This window comes from Harpia harpyja, chromosome 14 (assembly GCF_026419915.1).
Source record: "Harpia harpyja isolate bHarHar1 chromosome 14, bHarHar1 primary haplotype, whole genome shotgun sequence".
Taxonomy (NCBI): Eukaryota; Metazoa; Chordata; class Aves; order Accipitriformes; family Accipitridae; genus Harpia; species Harpia harpyja.
Genome location: NC_068953.1, coordinates 23,854,734 through 23,878,918, shown reverse-complemented (window position 1 = coordinate 23,878,918; position 24,185 = coordinate 23,854,734). Strand labels below are relative to the sequence as shown.

The 24,185-nt window shown below is 47.3% G+C and overlaps 1 protein-coding gene across 2 annotated transcripts in view; it reads left to right on the top strand.

The window, feature by feature from the left end:
- Positions 1-24,185, top strand: part of NTRK3 (neurotrophic receptor tyrosine kinase 3) — a 229,099-nt gene that overhangs the window by 184,204 nt on the left and 20,710 nt on the right. The window contains exons 15-16 of one of the 2 annotated variants that reach the window (XM_052807890.1): positions 2,221-2,464; positions 14,179-14,253. In XM_052807890.1, the coding sequence (XP_052663850.1) occupies positions 2,221-2,464; positions 14,179-14,253 (319 nt within the window). The remainder of the gene's footprint in view (positions 1-2,220; positions 2,465-14,178; positions 14,254-24,185) is intronic. The other variant, XM_052807891.1, reaches the window with a different exon arrangement.

Here is a 24,185-nt window from a genome sequence, read left to right as displayed (position 1 = left end):
AGAGTTCTTTAACAGGGGATCCACCCAATTTTATGGCCTCTCTGTAAAGCTGAATTAAACCCCTTTCCCCAAGAAAAGATGGGCAGACCCTTCTCATATTCCCTGTAGGCTTCTTGACACAAATAAATGTACTAATATCCTTCCTGTTAATCTCATAAATGTGTTGATACTTCTTTTTTGTGGACTATAACCATGTGGGATGGAGAAACCGAGGGAGGGCAGTGTATGTACTATATAAGGCATACCAAGATGTGTCCTATATAGTAGGATGTACAAAGAGCCAGTGAAATAAAGGTGTTGGCTGACCATTTTTTAGACATCACCTGTTCCCTTCAGACACAGACATTTCTTTCAGGACCATTATCGTATTTGAAAAAGATGGCAGTAATGAGATAGTAATATATGCTTCACTTCTCACCTAGGAATGTTTACCTTTGATGACAACAGGTATCAGCTGCAGCTAAATATGTTGTAACTGCAAGGCATGACTGGGACAAACTGTCCAGCACAGTTTTAGAAGCTATTGTTTGTCCTGCTTTGCTGTTTTTAGCTAACCTGCTCAATCCTGGCTCAGCTTCACATGCTGTCGACATCTGTTGTCACCACCAGGTAATTTCCTGGGGTAAACCCGTCTGTGGGCTGTTTAAATAAGACATCAAGCATTTCTGCAGACACTCTTCTGCAGCTTCTCTTTGCCCTCAGCAGTTCTCCCAGTGTGCCGCTGCTCCCACCATGCCCACGAGCCTCCGAGATGCCTCTGGCAGCCCCAGCCCTGCTGCCTGCAGTGCTGCTCCCAGCCAGCTCACCCCACATTCACTGCAGCATCACCCACTCGTGGCTCCCAAAACCCACTCCTGGCTCCTCAGCACTCATTTCTGGAGTTCCTCTTCTCTTCCAGCTGTCCCTTCTACCAGGAGGGGACCTTCAGGACCATGTTCCCAGTGGTAGGGCTGCAGGAGGTAGCTGAAGAGGAGGGCATTTGAAAAACTATTGGTTGAACTCCAAATGCCTGGATGCTAATCCCTTTGGTGCACCTTCGAGCCCCACAGAGCAATTAGGGAACAGAGACAAAGGAGGGAAACAGTTTGGATCTTGTTGTGGGTTGGTCAGTCCCATGTCAAGAAGGAGGGAAAGCTCTGTATGTGTAATTTCAATTTGCTGTCTCTCTGTGGTGTTACTGCTGATGACAGGAGTGAAATGCCAAGAATCATTTCAAAGAGAACAGTATGAAAGCCTTGGAGGAAATGCGGTACTGTATCTTAGTCACAAGGAGGAAGGTCACAGCAAAATCTCTTGCTTTTCCTAAATATGAGGGCTTTTGTTATTCCACCTTCACACAGGCTACCACAGGGTGAGCTCTACCAGGGAAAAGACATCACAGAGGGAGCACGGCAGAGAGTCTTGGTACACAGCAAGGTAGGGGGACTAAAAAGGGGACAGGACAGGAATGAGACTGACCTTAAGTCCTGTATTTACAATGCACTTGGTTCAGCAAAATATTCCGTTTTGTTGCTCAGGATGTTCTCTGCATCTGCTGACATCCAGGTCTAACCTTTGCACCTGTGCTCGTGCCTTCACAGTTCACACTACCTGTGTTACCTCTGGGACAGCTTAGGGTATTTTCCAGGGATGAAGCTGCTGGTGTTCCTCTGAAACCTTTTCTGGGATCTCTGGCTGTATTGATATCGATCAGGGACAGTTGTTTGGCAATATGGTGTTTGAGGAAATAGAAGCAGCTCTTTGGGATTAATAACGAGACTAGGTAGCAAGAATATGATGGCTGTGGAAGAAAAGGCGGTGATAGTTCTACCTCTGGGAAGGTTTCCAAGGTGTAAGAATTAACTGGAGCAAACATGTAAATATCTGGAAGCCCATTAGTTTTGCATAGGTCTTGCCAGAGAAGAATGTCCATGTTGCATCAAGCCAACAGTCCCTCTGTCCTGGCGGTCTGTCTCCATCTGTGGCCATAAGAGGTTGCTTGCAGTAGACTAAGGATAGGATAAGGATGTATGGCACCCACTCACCCACCAAATGTTCCCCCAACCTCCTGTTCTCTTAAGCTTTTCTTTTTGTCTTTCCACTGGAGCTGTGTGTACATCCTCACAGTGCAGAGTTGGGGGCTAGTCCCCACGCCAGCAGGAACAGCGACCGTGTGGGATTCCTATCTCCTGGTCACTTTTGAGACCCAACTCTATGCTTTTTGCTTCTTCCTCCCTATAGGGCACATGGCCCAGATGCTATGATCCTCGTGGATGGGCAGCCTCGACAAGCCAAAGGGGAGCTAGGGCTATCCCAGATGCTCCACATCGCTAGCCAGATCGCCTCTGGAATGGTGTACCTTGCCTCCCAGCACTTTGTCCATAGAGACCTGGCCACCAGGAACTGCTTGGTCGGAGCCAACCTGCTGGTGAAGATTGGAGACTTTGGGATGTCAAGAGATGTCTACAGCACTGATTACTACAGGGTAAGGCAGCTCCAGCGGCAGTCTGATGCTCAGAGCAAAGGGAGACTAGGAAATGTTACAGTAAATCAGTTTTTGGAGCTCCTGGGCTCACTCGCTTGGTCATTCCCTCATTGAAACATGCGCACAGATGTCGATCAGGCATCCCTGAACCACTGTCCTTACTCCTTTTCAGTCCTGGGCATGCTTGTAGTTCAGACATCCATGCAGATGCCTACACACAGAGCTCTCTGTGATACCCCAGCACACAGTCACATGCTTTGGGATGGCTCTGAAGTCATCCCATTCTTACTTCCTTCCTATTTTTCCTCCCTCTTTTTTGAAGACATTGATAAATAAAGGTCATCCGAAGAGATGACAAAGACTACAGGCTGTGACCCCTGGTGTTAGATTAAAGAAACTTAATACAGGGACCTAGAGAAAAAGCAACTGAGAGAATGACTGATAAGTGCATAAAATATGGAAGAGGAAATAATAGGCAATTTAGGTTCGACCTCAAAACACTTTTTTCCAGCAGGGTCATCATTTAGACAATGGAATAATTTGCCAGAGGTATGCTGCTGAGGGCCTGTCATTAAAGAAGTTCAGGAAGCAACTAGATAAAAATGCCTGGGTTTAGTGCAGAGGCTTATCCTGCACTCGTCTCTGGGGACGGAGTCAATGAGCCAGGAATGCCTTTCCAGCTTTTTCTTCTGTGATTTGTGCTCACTGTCCCCTTGTCTTGCACACTGCCTCTGTACCTGTCTGCACTGCCCTATCTGCCTGGGATGGCAGCCTCCCTGGGGGGATGGCATGTTTCTCACCCTTCCTCAGCTACAGGAGAAGCTGTGATGTGCAAAGTGTTTGAAGCACACTGGAGTAGGCATTTGTCGCTGGGCCATCCACCAGCAGGAAAGTGCTTTTCAGGCTAAGGAGCAGTGGGTTTTAGCCTGATGCTTGGGCTAAAGCTGGTTTATTTCTGGTTACAACATGGATGTTTGGCTTTGAGGATGATTTCTGTCAGCTACCTGAGAAAGGGTTGACCTATGGTCTTGATCTGATTCAGAGGGTTTTCTTTATGTGATAAGCAGTTGCCAAGTGCAGTTCCTGTGTTGGGGAGGAGGAAAAATGTGATCAGATTTCTGCTGAGACATATCACCTCTCCCAGCACAGGACACTGGCTTATCACTAAGTTTAATTACCAGCGAGGGAACCAATCTTCACTGTGCAGCACAAAAGCCCATGTTGGGAAAAGGTCTCAGTGCAATTACTGGGCAGTGATGAGGGAAGAGAGGTGGCTACGGTCCCATCACTGCTGAAGCTTCAAGAAGGAGCTAGTGGGAAAGAGAAGAGCCCAGAGGAGGATGAGAAGCAGCCCATGCGATTATCCACCTTCTTGCCCACTTCCTTTCCTTCAGCTGTGTTAGACCTCCCCCAACCACATCCAGTGTCACACCGCTTGAGACAATCCCAGCCGAGCTTGTGTTCCTGCAGCACCGAGAGCTCTCTCTGCAATGGGAGAATTTGCTGCTATTGACATGTGAAGGCAGGGAGGGGCCCCCAAAATTGAGATGATCTCCACAGGCCAGTTTGTTTTTGTGGGGTTTTTGTCTTCTCTGTGGTGGTGTCCTGTAGACCTCATCCTGTCTGTGCAAAACACTTTGCTGAGGATTGCTCGATGCTTTCTCATGCAGTGTCGTAAGGCTTTTTAGTGGACTTTTCTCTGCTAACACAAATTGCCATGCATGACCAAAGTAGTAACTAGTTATCACCTGTTTACCAGAGCAAGAGCTGAGCTTCAGACCAGCACAGCCTTTTATTCTTAGTTGATTTTCCTTTCTCTGTTTTCACTGACTTTTGGTACTTTTAAAACTTTTGATCAGTAAGTCCATGCTCTGCACGCATGGAGACCTTTTCTGTTACAGTCCAAAGAAGGGGCCTAGCAAAATAAGGTTCTGATTGCCCATATTTACATTGGTGGCGTGAGGGACAGAGGGTTTACGTGTCTTGCCCAAGGCCAAAGCAGGATTCAGTGGCAGAGCTGGGAAGCCCATCCAAGCCATATATTCCCCCCAGCAAAGAGCAGAAGTCCAGGGGCCAAGTGTCCATCCCTCCTCCAGCCACAGCCCAACCACACTCCTCCCAGCATGTAAGAACCCAGATAGATTGGTTTGTTTCTCATTCTCCTTCTCTAATCACTATCTTGTGGGACATGTTTACCAGGAGAGCACATGAAGCTGATCTCATTATTCACCCTTCAGGTGCACTCACGGTTATGTGACAGTCTCTGTCCTTCCCCATTCACCACTATCTTGTACCTGTCCTCTCCTCTCCTCTCCCTCTGCCTTTGCACAGCAGCGCTGCATTCATTCTCTACAAGAACTGATGTAAGCCTTGCTGTCTCTGGACTGGGAAATCTATTTGGTTTCTGTGTGGCAACCTGCACTTCTAAGTAAGTTCCCTATGAACAAAAGTAGTCAACCCTTTGAACAGAAGCCTGCTTGTGACACTAATGAAGCCACATGGGGCTCATGTGAATTGACTGTATTAGACTTGACTTTAACTGGTAAGAAGAAGCATTCACTTTCTCCTGCAAACCTAGGTGAGAAAAACAATATGGCTTCACAACAGTTGTGCATTTGTGTTCTGTCTTCTTTGCAATTTTAATTCCTAACATCCCTTGCATGAAAACTGGCTCTTCAAGGCTCCTGGGACAATCCTTTTGAGTGCACAGACCTATCAAAAAATTCACCAAGGTACCCCAAGTGAGGGCTTTTGAGTGGATACAGACAGAGAGCAAATGAGCTCAAGGGTGAGAACTAAACTGCTCCTGGGTCTCACCTATGGAAGGTGGAGATGTGGCTGAGGAGTTGAACTTTGAAACTCTTTGGTGCTGTCCCTGGTCACATCTACAACCTGCCTGGTGAAGTTCCCAAGTCTGATTCTCAGTGTTTGTGCACAGCAGCCCTCCCCTGTCGACAGCCTGCCATTCCCACCAGTAGGACCTGGAGCAAAGTTCTGCTTCAGGTGGTTTCTAGAAAGTGTTGCTTGGTGTGTCCAAGCTGCAGCCCGTGGAGAATACTGTAATTTGTAATTTTCTGGGAACACACTGAAGGATTCCACCTCAAAGCTGACATAAAGTGACAGGTCTGGAGCTCTCTGCAAGCAGACTCCTATCAGTCTGCTGGGTCCCCGTGTTTGCTCCTGCCCAGGCCCCATGAGCATGAGTAACTGGGCATGTGGATATGTGAGTGTGTTCCAGGCCGAGGATTAGCTCCTAGCCATTTCCTTTCTTTCCCATTTTTAATCTTTTAGAACAAAGAAAGAACACCATCTGGCTCCTGCATTTGTGGGATGCAAAAGTGCTTTAACAAAGGTGAACTGCTTAATTTCCTGTTACACATTTGGATACAGAAAACAACCATTTGCGTAACAAAAGCAGCAGAGAGGCTTGTTTCCCCTCTCCACAAGGCTCTCCATGTTCTGCCTGAAGACAGATGCGTCCTTTTCCTTGTGCATCACAGAGGGATCCCATCAGCTGTTGCCTTTAAACCTTCTTTCAACAAGACAGGATGGAGAGAAGATAGTTGTGGAGGTGTAGGTGGTGGGGAGAGGTGAAACAGCATCTGATTAGAAAGCGGAGGAAAGTGGAGGGACTGTGGAGACAGGGAGAAGTAGCTCAGCTTCTGTGTGAAGAGTAAAGGCGGGGATGCTTGAAGAAGCATTTCTGTGATGTGTTGTGTAATGTGCTGTGCAATCTTTGGTGTGGGTCTCTGTGGGAAGGCAGGATGGAATATATCCATATTGGAGAGAAGAGATTCGGGCGGATTTCGTTTGCCTTGTTGTTTTCTTTAAAAAAATGTGTGAGTAGGCGATTTTTTTAGGTATGACTCAGGACTGTGACAGCAGGTGGTGGGATGCTGCAGGTCAGGGACGTTGTGCCTCAGCCAAGCTGAGTGTGGCATGGAGACTGCAGCAAGTCAGGCACACGGTGCCTGCCCAGTGCTGCCCAGGGAGCTGGAGGCTGTCACTGTGGCTGGGGGGGAGGGGGGTGTTGTCCAGAGCTGTGGGCATCACCGGGGCTGGGCTTAGGAGCCCCAGCTGCTCTTTGTCCCAGCAGACTGGGGTTTGGTTGCTCCCAGAGCCCTTCTGTGGCTCTGAACTCACCTGTGCTCCAGTAAAATCCACGTAACTTTCCTTTTGTCCCCCAAAATGCATAATCTGATTCTAAAACAAAATCATGTGGCAGCTGCCCAGGGAAAGGGCAGTATTTCTTCATCCTTAGAAGAGAACACAGTCTTAAATCATAGGCAACAGTCCTTAATAGCTTCCAAGGTAATGTCCTTACATGGGTGGGACATCAGCAGTGAAGACACATGTCGAGTAGAGGAAAGATTTATGTAGGCATTAAACCTCATTAAGACATCCCTCTGTCCAGATCTCCTATGTCCTACCCTTCTGGCATCCTGCCCCAAATCCTGGGCTGGGCTTGAAACCTCTTGGGGATTTAGCTCCATCCTTTCCCAGAGGTCTGTCCTGAGTGTTCTCCTGGTCATAGTTCATCACGCAGAGGACACCTGCTTGTCAAAAAAACCACACAAGCAGGATTTGCAAAGGGCTCTGAAAATATGTTTCTATTTCTAGCAACACAGAGCTAAACAAAAAATTCTCCCTGTTTCTGTGTCCTCACCACTCTGGAGCATTGTTTGGATTTAGGAGAGACAAGGCTTGCAGGAAGAAGTAATATCTTTTAATAGAACATACGATATTGTTGGAGGGGGAAAAAAGAATGAATTTTAGACACGCAAGCCCTCTCTGAGATCTGGGGTTTTTTTTTCCAGTAGTATCAGTTGGTTTAATAAAAGATTAATATCTCTTCCTATGAACCTTGGCTCTCACATCCTTAGACCATCAGAACCAAAACAACATTTCTGCTATGTCTTTGGCCTTAGGTCAGTGTTCTTTAAAAAGTCTAGGATCCCTCTGGTAGATGCCTGTTCCTCTGAAGCATAAAGGTTTACCGTGTAAACATTTTCTTTCTTCTCTTCCTTTAAAACGGCTAGCAAAAAGCCCATAGTCTTGATAATTTTCAGTACTCATTGTCAGGTTGCTTTCTGATGATCACCTTCCATCTAGACCACCTCTTACTTTAGTTCTTCTCCTCTGGAGTTCAAAATTGTTTTCTTTGACCTGGGTACAGTCAGTTATTTTTCCAGTGAAGTTTCCATGCAAGTAATAGATCACTGAGGTTTAGCAGCTGCATGGGTCATGCTCCTTTGCAGGGTCATTCAGCATGGTAGATAAGACTAATAGACAAGCCTTACATTGAAAGCAGATTTATTCTGACCCACACTCTCCTAGATAGAGGGTCCCTAGACAATCACACCATCACTGAATGGTGCTCTGTTCCCACCAGCTTTGAACTCTCTGCAGAGGTTTAGCAGTACTCTCCCACCAGCATTTTTTGTGTGTCCTTGCCAGGGCCCCTTAATGCCTGTGTGTATCCTTCAGCTGTACAACAGCCGCTTTCATGTCCCCTGATGCTCTCTTTGTTGCTTTGCTGTCCATCTCATGCAGCTTGTTTACAGCATGGGAGATCGATTCCAGCAGAGGGAAACTGCTGCCCAGTTAACACCAGGAAGGACTCCTGCGATGAGTGTGCTAGGGCTCTGCACCATCACCTACGAAAGGGAATGCCAACAGGCAGAGGGGAGGAAAACTCCCTCTGAATTTCCATCTGGGATATGGTACTGACTCACTTTGGGGGGAAAAAAAAGCTGCTACTCTCAGGTTTTACAGTAGATCCGGTGTACACTGGCAGGAGTAGTAAGTTCCGGACAGAGAGCGAGCCAGGCTCTGCGCACGCGGACAGTGTGCTCAGGCTCCACTTCAATGCCGATGGGTGGGGGAAAGCAAGCTCAGTCCCTGGCCGTGCTGACTGTTGTGTGGGATCTTGTAGATGGTACAATGTGTGTGCCACTTTCAGCTTCCAACATCAGTACCATTTCCAGCACCTAAGTGCTGTGCAGATGCTAAGCAGCTGAGCATTGCCTTTTGTCTCTTTTACCCCTCTTCTGAGCTGAAAAATATAATCTCTCCATCTTTTCTGCTTGGGTGTTGGGAAGGTTTCATATCTGTAAATGTATGTTCCATTAAGGAAAGGACTTAGAAGTGAAAAGTACTTTAATTTTCTCCTGTACTAAGTAGGATCCTGGAGAACATGTCTTGCTTTGTCATACCTACATAAGTAAGGGCAAAGAAGTCACATAGTAACCTGGAGATGTGACCTGGAGACCCCTAGTACTGATACAGATGGGCCAGCCGGGCACAGCTGTAGTCTTGCTATGCACAGGAGCCCGTGTCTGCTGTTGAAGGTATTACATGCTCTTCTCAGCATCTGTTTACCCCATGTGTCCCATCACCCCAACTCCTGATCTGTTATTTCTTGTTTTCATTGCCATTGTTCCCCCTAGATGACACCTGCATGCCCCATGAGGTATGGACGGCTCATGCCATGGTGCCTCACAACTGCCCTGACTGGTGGTTTGGGGGCAAAAGAACCAATTTCCCCCCTAACTTGCAGTAGGACTGGAAACAGGGGAGGTGAGGGAACTGCTCAGTGTGGGTGCCTGGGTTAAACGTGCCTGTCCTGGTGTGTTCTGCGTGCAGGAAAAGTCAGTGTGATATTGAACGTGCTGGTCTTTGATATCTCTGTGGCTCCTGTAAAAACCTCTGCAAATTGAATTCGCGGCACAGTTCCTTATCTCCTGAAAGGAAGATGTAACATCATCATCTTGTGTTTTAGCCAGACATTTTTCCTCAACATTTCCCCATTTCTATGCTGAGGGAAAAACAAATGTTGAGTCTTCCCCCCCGCCTTCCTCCTGTTTGAAACATTAAGAGCCCTTCACACAAAGCAGCTCAAGTGCAGAAGAATTAATTGGGGAAATTAGGTTGTGTTGTATTTCTGGCATTTTCTCAGAAACGGTAATTGCCCTAATTCTCCACCCTGCCAAGACCTCCACCTGCACCCTGTTTCCCCCCCTCCCCTTTTCCTCAGTGTCTACCTGTCCTTCTCCTGCTTGAGTTGCTGTTTTCATGCTGTTGCCATTTATTTCATTTCAGTAATGAGAGGGATGTGGCAGGTGAAGAGCTCTCACAATCTGGTGACATCTTCTTTGAAGCACAGGCACAAAAGAGCAGTTTGGTTTGGGGAAATAAAAACTCCCTGCTATGGTACTTGACCTCCATGCTCACCTCTTCTCCTGTTTGGGATATGTTGCTGCTGCATTGCAAGTCATCTGGCTCAGATTTTTTGTTTAATATAGTCTCAATATTCACTCAAATACTGACCTCGCCCCAAACCCTCACACACTTACTGAGAGCTAATGAAACTTACGATCTTTCAATCAAAGCTCAGCCCCATTCCCAGGCAATTGAATTGAGGCTTTTGCTTTCTCCCAACCATTGGACTGATCTCCAGAGAGCTGGGAGTTCAAAGCCTTTCAGTTTAGCTTTCTGGTGTTTTTTAACTCCTGACCTTCCATTTGCGGAGGTCATAGATGTAGCCTAACAGGAAAGAATTGTTTGTTGTTCGGTATTTCCTGACCTAAAACACCTGGTGATGTACATGGCAGGTTCAGATCCAATGGAGATGCTACAATGGGTAGTAAAGTGGTGGGACTCCTTGTCTCAGGAGATGGTAGACGCCAACAGATGAGATGGGTTGAAAAAGTGATTGAACAGAACTGTAAAAGCAAAGTAATCTATCAGGGGCTATCAGACACGAAATACCTCCCCTGTTTCAGGAAATCTCTGTGCCGCTGATTATTGAGGACTGGAAGGTATTGTGGGACATACACTGTGGGCTCTTCTGTTTCCATACTCTCCTCTGCATCTCTGACTGAGGTCAGGGTTCCAGCTGACTGGACTTTGGCTGCTCTTAAAAACTGTCCAGGCTGATCTCTGCTTTCCTGGGAGCTGGGGAGAGTACTGGGAGTAACCAGTCAAATGCTGGACCCAGGTGAGGGGCAGTGACATCATCGCCAGGAAGTCAGAGATTTGATTCAGTTCAATTCAGAAATCTGGGACTGTTTCTCAATGTGGCCAAACTGCCCAAGCCTGTTCACCTCTGCTGTGAAAACTTGAGACAGCAGGTTTCCGGCAGGGATTTCAGCAGCTCTTTCCTTCAAAGCAATTCCCTTCCCATAAAACCTTAAAAAGGGAGGGCAAGACTCCTTTCCATTTTCAGTGGTCCCTGGGTGCAGCCAACAGATCCAGACAGGCAAGAGAAGCTCCTTGTGACCCCTGCCAATCCTTGAGTAGTTCCCCCCCCTTGACTGTGAAACTGTCTTTTTCCCCTGTTCTAATTTGTATTGTCCAAGTGTGGTTCCCAAACACCTGCTAGAGGTTGCTTGCATGCAATATGCTCCCTTCTTCCTGCTGTCCCCACCCTGAATGTCCCATTAGCCTGAAAGCTGTGAGATACATGGAAAAGAGCACAGTGCCTAGTTTTGAGCCAGGGGAACTTTCCCGTGGTGGACATTCATCCAAAACATGTGCCTCTGTGGTATTACCAGAAATAAGGAAGGATTTTGTACAGGGCAAGCCAGAGAAGCTGCTGGTTCCTGGGTTTTACCAAGGTGGCCCGATTTTAACTGTAGCTAGAGCAGAAGGTGGAGAACCATATGCCAGTGAGCTTCATTATTCTATGCCCAGGTGGACCAGAAACAGTATGTGTGCTCCTGAGCATATGGAAATGAACCGTTCACGCTTTGGAAGGAGCACTGCCACTTACAATCGAGGGAGACTTGGATGTGTAAAACACTCCCCTCTCACTTTATCTAGGTTGCTGGACCCATTTCCCCACTGCATCCCAGCTGGCCAGTGGCCTCCTCCGGCCTTCCCACCTGCAGGACCATGATCTCAGCTCTCCTTTACCATGGGGACAGCCATGAGATCTCACATTGGTCAGGAAAGCTGGGGAGCATCCCCAAACCTCAGTATGATCAGCAGAAGAACTGGAGGCAGAGAAGTTATAAGCCAGTTTAGTGGGAGCATGGCTAAATTATGCTTTGCTTAAAGACAAACTGAAGACCTCCTTAGAAAAATTAAGATGCAAATATCTTCATCATCCTCCTTAATTAAGATGTTTGCATGGAAAGAAACCACTGCCTTTCTCTTTTCCTCCTGATTCCTGCATGGTTGGAGTTTCCACAGGCTTTCCCCTCCTGATCCCCCTGTTTCGTAGTCCTGCCTCTCTCACAGCCACAGCGAGCTCCTTCTCCACGCCAGCTGGATGGAGAGAGCCCCTATTTGCAAGCAGCTGTCTTTAATAAACAGGCTGTTTAGGGCTAGGCTGTCAAAGAGAGCATGTTCAATGTACAGTCAAGGGGCAACGATGCACGAAATTGCACACACACACAAAATAGGAATCTTTTCTTGGTGTGTGTTGAGCTTTGAACGCTTAAGTGATTCCACCTCTCTCTTCCCCATCCAATTATGCGAGTAACACTTGGTAAGATTGCTAAAGGAATTAGTGAGGGAAATCTTTACACTGCCTAATCAATATTATTCTGCTCAGTACAAGGCATATCCCCCTCTCTGGCCTCAGTCGTGTTCTCATTTGCCCTCTGAAAACACAAGTTCACTTTCTCACTACTTGGGTTGTGGTGACCAAGAGGAAAAACAGCAGCGTGTCTATTAGAAAATGTTTGTAGTTAAAGTTTCTTCCTTGCATTAAAAAAAAAAAAAAGATGTAATACAGCCCTGCCAAAACCACGTTTCAGGGTTTTAAAGACGCTTGCTGCACAGGCCAGAAAGATTTTTTGTCTCTTTCAATTGTATGGCCTTACAGAAATGGCCAGCAACCTTATAAGCAAAGACACTGGATGATAATTTTTCTGAGCATCACTGAGGCAAGGTGCCAGATTTTATGGGCCACTAGACTGATCCAATATAGCAAATCCTGTGTTCCACTGTGGATTCTGAGACCAAATTATCAATTAATGTGAAGCATTAAAAAATCCAAATCCCTTTTAGTTCCCTGCAGTCATTAGTGACAAGATACAATATCTATAGCTCAAATGCTTTGCCAGCATCCCCTGGCAGCAAGGCAGAAACTCCACTCCTATTTTTTCCAACACATACAAGGAAAACATATGAGATCAGTGTTTTTTACAGTCAGATTCGGCTGCCTCTTCATATTTACTTAGATGGAGGAATAAATCAGGTTTGGGTTACTCTCTGGGTTAGTTATTTGTTATTGGAATAAATGCATGGTAATAGATCTGACAGAGCAAGATGTTTCTCTTTCAGCTCTGTGTTTGAGGTAGAATTCGCTTTGTTCTGCACTATATTATATTGATGTTTTTTTTCCACTGCTGGATGACTTCATTTGCTCTGCTTCTTTCCAATGTCCGTACCTCTGCCCCAGCTGGCTTTAGGATGCAGCTTTATGCGATAGATCTCTTTTCTTTTCCCCTAACTGTAACATTGTAATGCAGAGGCAATTTAAACAACCATCGTGAAACAATTTTCTGAGCCTTTCCCTCACCCATTTCCTACCTCAACTTTTTGGGAAAGGCGGTGAGTCAGTCATTGACGGGGCAATTCCCCAAGCAGAATGAGCTGTCAGCTACATTTAGCAGCTCAATTTTCACCTCTGGTGTGGGGTGGGAAGGCGCCCAGGGTGATGACTAGCTGGACACACCCTGAGGTCATATTTTTGGTATTCCCCAGACAGCTGTCAGCCTGAGCTCCTAAGCAGCAGAGCCAGAAGTATCCCCCCAAACCATTCTGCTCACCAACTTCCCTTTCGTCTTGGGATTTTGTCTCCTTTTTGTCCCGGTGGGAACACGAACACCTTACTAGAAAGTCAGCGGACCTTATGCTCATCATTCACTCTTAAGTTGCATACTGAGATCCCTACCCCTTCTCCTCCCTCCCATTCCCCAAATCTTTCCTACTTTGATACGTGGGAAAATGTAGTGCTGTATTTTCTGCTCCATCATTTCGCTTCCCTTGTCCCCTCCTAAGGTTCAGTTTTGCAAGTGCTGGCAGGTTTGTCGGTGATCAGAAGCTGTGGGATGAGTTTGTTTTTTTCTTCCTCCCCCAGCCTGCGAGAATACTGGTGGGACACGGACTTTTGGGGAAGTGTAGGGTGATGTACCATCTGCTTCACTGGACATTTGGCCAATGATGCCCTTAACTCTGGCTAACCCAAGCTGGCTTGAGTAAAGACATCAGGCCTGGGTCTTGTCCTGCTGGCAGAGGCAGAAGGGTCCCTGCACTATGCCCAGGAGGGCTGGCGATGGGCAAGGAGCAGGGTGCTTGAGTACCAGATACAGAGGAACTGCTCAAGCCTCCTAAAACTTCTGTCTGGAGGACTCTGGGTCCCCCAAGGGATGTGGCTTCACAGTCCAAGGAGAAGTTTCAGGAGGCTAAGCCCCCCTTGATGCTTGCCCAGCTCGCCCTCCCTCTGCACTGGTGCAGGTGATGGTGTGGGATGTAAGGTGGTGGTAACCAGGGCCAAAGGGTCTCATCTGCCCCATGCCCTCACAGCAAGGGTTGTGCAGTGTTGGGATGTTGCAGCCAGTAAAAGACATACAGTTCAGTTAAAGACATACCCTTTCCCTTCTTGTCCCCTTGCTTCATCCCCCCCATCCCTTCCTCCCTCTCTCACCCTTCCCTTCTCTTTTGTTTGTCTCCTTCCCTTGTTTTCACCCATTCACTGTCAGGAAGGGCCGCGTCCGAAGGGCCAGTTCAGCGCAGCGTGGCAGCGACAGAGACTGGCACCGCCGGCAGCTGCAACAGTGAGTGGATCTCGACCCCTGGGGCAGCTGGAAGCGGGGGACTGGTGCTGCTTGAGCATGAAATGACACGTGGGGTTGAGCAGCTTTGGGACTAGGTCGGGTCTAGTGCATTTGGCAGTGAAGGGGCTCTCGTGTATGATGGGAACTGCACATGTTTCTACTAGAGCAACTCTCTGGGGCTTGTCTGTATGGCGAGATGATATGGGATGAATGCAAAAGTCCTCAGTGCAGTCTTCCTCTGTGGGTGTTCAGGCTGTGTCTGCACTAGTGGACAGGATGGGCCGTCCTCTGGCTTTGATGGCAGCGAGCGCAGCATGATTTGTCTCTGTGCAGCTAAACCACTCCGCATCTCCAAGCAGGGTGGCATTTGCACTGCTCACAGGGGACTGTCCCTGACTTGTGTTGTCCTCTCAACAGTTGTTTGGATGCTGTCAAATTGGCGTGGACTAAAACCAGACCATTTGAACAGTTGAACTGTCACATGCCAGCCCTGACGCCTTGTGTTTGCTAGTCAAGACACAGCCTCAGTGTCTGACCGGTTGGATGCTTGCAGCTGAGATTGAGTGGATGTCAACCATCACTGCCCCACTGCTGCTCCCATCCCTTGCCCAGAGGAGCAGCAGCGAGGGATTGGTGTGAGTTTGATGCTCTGATAGTGCAAAGGAGTTTGGGTTTGCCAAGGTCGTGGCTGATGGGAGCCGTGTGAGCCAGCTGAGGGCTGGTAACACCTCTGTTCACCTTGCCCTCCCTTCCACAGAGGCGAGCCATCATCCCATTATGCTTGCTGCATGCTGGAGCCTCTGTGTAGGGATGCTCAGCCCAGTGGGTCCCCAACTGTCACAGCATCCCTGAAGCCACTGCCAGCAAGCTGCAAGGCTGCTGGAGGTGAGCTGCAGAAGCCTGTGAGAGGGGCAAACATTGAACTTGATTGTACTGTGTGGTTTTGCTGCTGGCACGCAAGAAAGTTCTCTGTTGATCCAGAAAGTTGGGAAGCGTTTGCCTGAGTCTGTTTTCGAAGTGGATCGAGCTAATCCACCCAAAGACACTGTCTGTGCAGAGCAGTTATGACCCCTCATAAGTTAAGGCAGGAAAGTGATGGCTTCCACACTTTATTTCTGTTGTGGTTTAACCCCAGCTGGCAACTAAGCCCCACACAGCTGCTCATTCACTCTCTGCTGCAGCAGGATGAGGGAGAGAATCAGAAGAGTAAAACTGAGAAAACTCATGGGTTGAGATAAAGACAGTTTAATAGGTAAAGCAAAAGCTATACGCAAGCAAAGCAAAACAAGGAATTCATTCACCACTTCCCATCGGCAGGCAGGTGTTCAGCCATCTCCAGGAAAGCAGGGCTCCACCATGCATAACCGTTACTTGGGAAGACAAACGCCATCACTCCGAACATCCCCTCTTCCTTCTTCTTCCCCCAGCTTTATAGGCTGAGCATGATGTCATATGGTCTGGAATATCCCTTTGGTCAGTTGGGGTCAGCTGTCCCGGCTGTGTCCCCTCCCAACTTCTTGTGCCCCCCCAGCCTCCTCGCTGGTGGAGTGGGGTGAGAAGCAGAAAAGGCCTTGGCTCTGTGTGAGCACTGCTCAGCAATAAGGAAAATACCCCTGGATTATCAACACTTTTTCCAGCACAAATCCAAAATATAGCCCCATATTAGCTACTATGGAGAAATTTAACTCTATCCCAGCCAAAACCAGCACAATTTCTCAATAGCTTCTCTGTGCCAGCAAGCCCAAAGCAATGGGCATAAATATTTGCAAAGTAGCCATGACTGGGACAAATTACTGGGGTCCAATTATCCAAACTTCCCTGTGACATTGCTAGGTGAGGTGTATGCTCCTGGCCAGGTGATGAAGGACCAGCTGTCCCACCGCCCAGCTTCCTCCCAGTGCCACCACCACTCCTCCTGCTCCAGCAACGATGGGGATTAAGTGAATACCTACGTGGTGTTAAGCAGCTGAGTGGATCTCGCAAAGCCCTCCCGGGATCCATGACGGAGCAGGTCTCTGGCAGTTCCTGACTGTTGCCAGAATCACATGGGAGTGTGAGTTTAGATATCACTGATTTTACAGAGGATATGTCAGCAGATAAGAAGACGTGCCACCAAAAGGAGATTTTGTTACATTTATGCCTTTCTGAGCCCAAATTGAATTGCCGGGTGTGGATGGGAATTTAGTTCTAAGCACTGATGTAATTTTGTGTCCTCAGCCCTGAAGGCAGTTTTTAAAAAATGATTTTCCCCTGTGCCCTGACACTATTTTTTTCCCTTTCAGTCATGTCCTTATGACAGAACAAATACTGGGGTTGACCTTTGCAATGTGACATAATAATATGTGACTTCTTTATAGCTCTTTTCATCCAAAATGCTTGGCACACTATGAATCTGATCCTGCAACTGCTTACCACTGGGCTTAGCACTCACTGCTACAAGGAATCCCTGGGGAAGCCAGCGGAGCACTCACACACAGAAGTGCTATACTTGGTATTATTTGCAGGATCAGGCCCTGGAGAAATGCAGCATATGTCTGTGAATAGCCACATTTTGGAGAGAGAAAGCCTTGCCCCTCTCATTTATGATTTTTATTCACTATCAGAGTGCCATGCCCAGCACTGACATGACAGCGTCCCTTTGGCTAAAATGGCATGTCAGGTAATTCTTGGGTCATATTTATAGCTATCATCTACAATCCTGTTGCTTCTTTTTATTATTTTTACCCTGCCCTGAAAGCATGCTAATTAATAAACTCCCTTAGCTTATCCTGCACCATTTGATCCTGCAGAAATCACAGCATTTTATCTTATGAGTAAATAGGAATTAAAGAATTAAAACTACTCAGGGGAAAAAGGAACATAACCACTTTCCCTGTGCATCCCTTCTGAAACAACCTTGCACTGTGCCCTCAGAAACCCCAAGCTCAGCCCCCTTGGGTTGACACAGGAGAGGAATCCCAGACCAGTGAACGCTTGGGCTGAAAAATACTTTCTGCTCTGCTATTCCTGTTGTGAAAGGGAGAACCCAGTTAGGTGCATGGAGAACAGTCTGTCAGTGAGATCCCAGTCTCGGACCAGGCTGCAGGTCCCTTCCATGCTACCAATGTCCTCTGCCACCATGGGAAATTCAGTTAGTCCTTCTGTGCCTCAGTTTCCTGTTGTTAAAAGGTGGTCCATGCTCATCTTCACCAAGGAGATTCACATGAAAAAAACATTGCAAGGGACACAGTCATTATGGTGTTGGGAGACAGGTAAGTACCTTAGAAACACATAGAGAACCTATGAGCTCAGACATCTGTGGTACTCGTTCAAGGAGAGTGAATTTTGGAAGTCCTCAGTAGGTGGAAAATGTGAAAAGGGAAGCAGGTAGGATCCTTGTGCCCACCTCTGCTTGGTATGTTCAGGATGGGCAGAACCAGGAGAGACACCTGCTCCACCTTCTTGGTGATGGGAAGTGGTTAAATCTGGGGACGGAGACCCACTACCATCAGCAGGTATCTCCACGCTTCACTGTTGTTTGCCATCAGTAGAGCACTGCATCCCCCCCACCCTTAAAAAATAAATTCATTAGAAGTAGAGAGGTCTGGAAGGGATTCCCTGGATCATCAAATCCAATCCCCTGTTGCATCAATCACATCAGATTTATCCTTTTCATAATCAAGCACCACTATTAAATGCGCTCCTAAGGGAAGACAGTCCCAGAATCTCATTGCTTTAACTCGTAGATGCTTCTAATTTCCAGTCTATGCTTAGTCATGGCCCGTTTGTTGAACAGCAGGTACCTGGCACAGAAGCAAGAAATTTAACACAGTTTTCTTAAAATAACCACCCAGATATCCTATCCACAAAAAAATGCTGAAGTTGCAAAAGGGAACGTGCAAGGTCAGGTAATGATAATGGGGAGGTCCGAGCTCACATGTGCCTCAGCCTTGTAGTACAGACTTCACATAATCACCTGCCGTTAATCTTGTATGATCTGGTTGAGGTACAAGGCAAAAGTACTCGCAGAACAAAGGAACTTCTTTGCTATTCTTCTCCATAATATTAATTGTGTAACCCTCTGTCTCTCTTGTCTCAGGTATAACTAACACTGAGCTAAACATTTGACTATTTTTCCCTTTCTTGGCAGGCTTTTCCATGCCATTTATTGTTTTACTGTACAAGCCTGCACAAGCCTGCACAGCATCTTTGAGAAGTCAGTGAGTTGCATTGCCCCGTTTTACAGGTTAGGAAACTGAGCACAGAGCTATCAGCCATATCAACCCATAGAGCTGCAAGGGCAACTTTCCTCCTCCAAAATGCCCCTGCTTTATTCAGTGCAGTCTTATTGACTCCAAACCACGCAATTGCTACTCAGCCAGAGGAAAGGGTCTGGTGCAGTAGTCTGCCTTGTGGCACAGGGTGTATGTTGTGTGCCATGGAGAAGATGGGATGCTCTAGAGCCATGACTTGCTTGCTTTACATTCTTGTCCGGTTAGTTAATCAGAGTGCACAATGAATGGGCGAGAGGGAAGAAATAAGTGAGTATAGGCTGAGGTGCAAAAACTCTGTGTTACCCATTAGTTGTGACCCAGCTCATAGAGGCCAATGGTACATGGAGTCATATATGCTTAGATCGGGTCACTGCTGCGCAGCGTAACCAGAGTGACTAAGGAGGAGAGCTCATTTTCCAAAACCAGGTTTGCAACTAGGACGCCGCAGTCCCATGTTTGCTTATTTAACTTGGCAGGTATTCAAGTGAAACAGGCACAGAGGGGGGGAGGTGTCAGAGCTGATCTCGGTACCAGCGTGTGGGATTTTGACTTTCTATTTCAGTGCTCCTGTTTGGAAAAGAAATGCACTCAGAACCCCCCCTCTTTTTTTTTTAAGCACTATTTGAATGTCATAAGAATCGTACAGTGCCCACCTTAATGTTCCTAACAAATTAAAATATTTTATTAGTCTATAATCTGAAAATCATTGCCATGGTTACTATAAAAACCTGAAGGTCTCCAGAGGGAATGTTGTCAGCAGGTCTAAAATGTATGCAAATATATTTTGTTGCCACAAAGGTACCAGGGGTCAGACAGGCAGCCCCCAGCCCCAGGGCGACAGGCTGTTAGCGTGGGAGGGAACGAAGTGCATCTCACAGTGGGGAGGAAGAAAGTGAATCTCTTGGCTGGTTTTCCTGGAGTTTTGCAGGGTGAACGCCTGGGGCTGTGCCTGGCTGGTTTGGATGGTTCCCACGCACCTCGCTTGTGGTGACGGTAAGAAAGTGCTCCAGATGGCTCACCCCCATCACGGATGAGCAGCTCTGAACCTCTGGCCCCATTCTGCTAACGCAGACAGGGCGGGTGCCTGTTCCCCTCGGGCATTGGCATGCCCCTGGTGCCCCCTTCCTCCTGCAGATGACTCTGGATGTGTCCCTCTGAATAAGCAATGCCTAGCACAGGGCAGGCAGGAGACAGCTGCATCCAGCTCTGAGAAAGCAGCCCATCCCCACTGCCCCAGGCAGCCGGCACTCAGACAGCTGGGTGACAAAGTAGCCCCTGCTTTGGCCAGGTGACACCAGACGCTCCCAGAGCGGTGGCTCCTGAGCCTGTCCTTTGCCCTGTGCAGAGCCAGTGGGCTTCTGCTGGTTACTCCTCACCAGCTTGGGCAAGTGTCAAATGGTTCTGAGATTAATTACTATTTAACTGGCTGTATTTCCATCTCTGCAGAAGGCTGCAGTGGAAAAGACAGAATTACTGGGATAATTTACCTTGGTATTACACAGCAGATTACCCTGTACTTACAAGGTCACCAGTTTCCATGTAATTAGACCTCCAACATAGGGAAGTCTGCGATAGGTTTCCAAACGACTCTTCCCGGTGTCAGAGAAGCAGAGGGATGGCAGAAGAGTGCAGACTGAAAACTCATTAGGTGCATTTAAAGCTGTTGTTAAATAGTTTACAATTCAAGCTGGGGGAGGTACAATGAGCAGACAGCAAGGCCACCTGTACCTGTCAGTGAGAGGGAGGAAAAAAACCCAGAGCAGTTTGTCTAGGAAATGTGGGAAAGCCAAAAGAGAAAGGAGGGCTTTGAGGGAGCTATGTGTGCCAGGCAGCCGGGGGCTGAACGGCAGCAACTGCTGCTGCTCTTCAAGCTTCATCAGGGAGAGCTTTGCCAGTGGTGGAGGACTCTGCCGAGCCACAGAGCTGCACGGCCACTGGGTCCTGCCCTGTGGGATGGTGTCCCTGGGGCCACATGGGATGCCGCAGCAGGGATGCCCTGTGGGTCAGGATAAGGGGTGGGCAGCAGGACACCCTACCCATGCCTGCTGCCTCCCTGCCTCTTGCTCTGGATTGCTGTTCTCCATTTTTCACACGCACCCAAATCAAACACCTACTCACGGAGCATTTTGAAGAATGACAAATGTCTTTGATTATCAAGCACAAATTCCAGTAGCAGCTCATCGCACCTCTTGGGTGGCTAATAAACCACTGAGCCTGTTCTGATCAATATACAGCAAGTATCACTGTAAAGTGAGATTGTGCCTGCCCCAGGCCATGTTGCATTTTGTCTTTATAAACCCTGTCCTCTTCGAACCAAGCACACTCCCTTGTGGGGTGGCAGCTCCCCAGCAAGCTTGTGGCTTCCAGTGTGCCAGTGAAACAAATGCTCTTCTGAAGCCACCCATGTAAAGGACCTAAGTCAAAGAGCAAAGTGTGTGCCTCTACAGCAATCATTATTTTAAATACTCTTTTATTACACAGCCACATGTCCCTGACTGAGCCCCACAAAGAGTATCCATAAGGTCAACAGCTTCTGGAGAGGGGCAGCAGAAACAAAGACAGTGTGAAGCAATTGATTGCTGAGGATAGAAAGAACTGTATGTAAATAGTTTGTCTAAAGAATGACCGGAGTGGGTAGATGTGCTACCTGACTGCAAATATTTATAAGGTTGTGAGCTTGAAGGTTAGAAAATGTGAGAGAAGTCTATAGAAGTTAGCACAGGGATAATGCGGTGAGGACGAGGCTGGGGAAAATCAGTGTGGCAAGCAGGAAATTTCCATCATGTAGGCAAGATTTGCTTGTGATTTCCTGAGGGAGGCTGTGGGTTGCCCACTGGGATATATGGATTGGCACCCATCAATACCTTAGCAAATCCTTTAGGGCCCTCTCTCACAAAGGAAAGAGGGCAGAATGAAATTTAATAGGGTTTTTTTTCAGCTCTACTCTTTGGGCTGTGAAGCTGTTTCCTACGCAGACATGCGTGTCATTGCCTGTGCATGCTGCATACACATACCTAACGCTCTTGGACTAGAGCGGCTTATCCAGAGGCTTTAAGCCCAGCATTTGTAGTCACGTTTCTCCTTGAAGTAAATGCTCCAGCAATGACATAATTGAGGACTGTCCTGTCTGCTCAGCATATGTCTGCAGGGGTCATTCATCCTATCAGACACTGCAGAACATTAGCGGTTTCCTTAGACTCACTTTCTCCTTCCGTACTTCCTCTTGTGGCTAACCCTAATGGAGAGCAGGTGGCTAGAGACTCATCTAGGAAAACTCACCCAGTTCGGGGAGCTGACCATCTAGAAGCAGTCCTATATTATGGCAAAAACAGTCAGATGTGTCCTACCGGGTGCTGGGTTTGTAAAATGGTCCCGGCGGGGCTCACTGGGGTGGAGTGTCTGGCTGGCTGCAGGAAGGGGAGCAGAAGGCAACCAGTGATGTCTGTGATGGCCACTTAGTGCTCGAGGGCTCTAATGGCATCTGGGAGCCAGGTTCCTGTGTTTGTGGGTTTGCTTATTTATTTACGCTTCTGGCTAAATAAAGTAGGGAGGAAGAATTTTAACACAGTGGTTAAAATGCACGGGACTCCAGCAACTCTGTCTTACTCAAGGGCATCTGGAAAACTTGATAAAGAATGGAGGAAACTTCAATGCACAGAAAGTCTCAGGTGGAAAAATAGAGCAGAAGAGGATGCAATGCTTGATTCCTTCAAATTTTCAAATTTAGCTTGTTTTCCAGCAGAATCCTGCAGCCAAACCCCAGCCTCCTCTTCTGCAGGTGCCACCATTTTGGCTGTTGCTGGTTTTAGTTCTGCCACTTCCCAGTGCTGCTGCTGTTCCCTCATCACAACTGTACTCAGATGGGTGCAGTCGCTCTCTTCTCCTGGGCCTGTCCCTCTTTGCCTGTTGTCACCATCTGCAGCCTCTCCTCTGCATGCCGCACCACCTTTTGACAGGGATGCTTCAGGCGGGCATGGGAAGGGCCTGTCCAGGGCAACCTCCCCTATTTTATGCCTCAGGAAGTTTAACCATTAACATCATATATTCGATGTGTCTCTACAGCAGCCTCACTTATGGGTGGGGGGAGTTGGGTTTTGCCTCTACTGTGAAATGCAGCTCTCCATTCAACAGTGCCAGAGCTGGCACAGCTTTCCCACTGGCACTGATGAGTTTAATCACATCATTAGTAGGTGTGACACTGCAGCCTCCGATGATGAGCTCTTTATTTTAACACAGCTTGCAACGTGTTTGTCTGAGATGCCATCTGTGCCTGCACTGCCTTCATAGGAGAGAAAGCGTATGCATCTTCTGAAGTTGTTCTATATTTCTGTGATGTTTCCCTGCTGAGAAACCACTGTTCAACTAGAGGGTGAGAATTTGTACCTGAAGGAAAGCACCATCACCCAAAATGCTTAAACAGGCCAAATAAACCATTAGGAAGGGCACCACTGGGACCCGTCCTCAATTGGCCTACAAGAAACTGGCTAGAAGGAATGATCCAGCTATTTTATTGCTGAAATTTTTTCATCTTGGTAAAGGACTAAGGCCCCATCCTCTAATCTGAAGTACCGTAAGTTTTCAGGAAAGCAAGGAACAGATTTCTATTTTAAATAGACTTTTGATTTTTGTACCTCCATACCATGATTGCACATAAAAGTCTCTGTGTTGCCTGACCAGTTTTTAGAAACAAAAGATACTATTGAGATTTGTGGGTGCAGATCTGAGCATCTAACCTTCCCCTGTAAAAACTCCATACTCAGCTATATGTTTCTATAGATGTCCCTTGGTTAACCAACATCATGCATGTTGGCAGCATGCTCACAGTGTTTCACTGCTACTTAACAAGATTCACAAATGACAAACCAGGCAGGAGCTGCCAGATCACGGCCCAGCTGCACGTAAAGAAAGGGACTGCTTCTATAGGGAGATCCTATACCCTCCGTTGTATTAAATTTCTGTCTGTATGCTGCCAGGCCTATGCTCAATGAATCTGACATTAACAAGAAATAGATTTCCAAACAATCTAGCCTAATGAATTTTGAATATTATTATGATTAATGCCAAGGCAGTTGAACTGATTATCCAGCATCCAGAAGTTAAGTAATGGAGCCTTATCTAAATCATGTATAGTCCTCAGTCAGGAATGGCTCTGGCTGCAGACAAAGACGGAGCGTTATTGGTTACCCAGAGGGGAGTCACTGTCAGGACAGAGAGAGAGGGACGATGGAAGGGGAGATTATGAGATACCAATCTGAAAGCATTTTAGCGTAGAGTGATCGCACATGCAAGTGCTTTATTGGTCCTATTTCCTAAGCTGCCTTTCTCAGGCCATTTTGAGACTTTGCTTTTATATCGCCAGGTTAAGATTTATTGGGCAAATCTTCCTACTTTCCAAAGCCAGAAACTGAGCTGATTTTCATTCTCTGTGTCGCAAAAGGAGCGGAATCCTGATGGACGCATTTCTTGCATCATGATGGTTTAACTTAGCCTCTATCTGATTAGCTTTTGAGCTATTAAACACTTCTTGTAGTATTACCAGCTCACTGCAAAATGATAATGCAGATCAGTCATGGACAATTTCTGTTGGCACAAGCAGTCTTTGCAGACTACAGATCCCCTCTGAAGTTGGAACCAGCCGACAGCTGTGCTGTTTCATGGGCATTGCATGTCTCTGAGCAG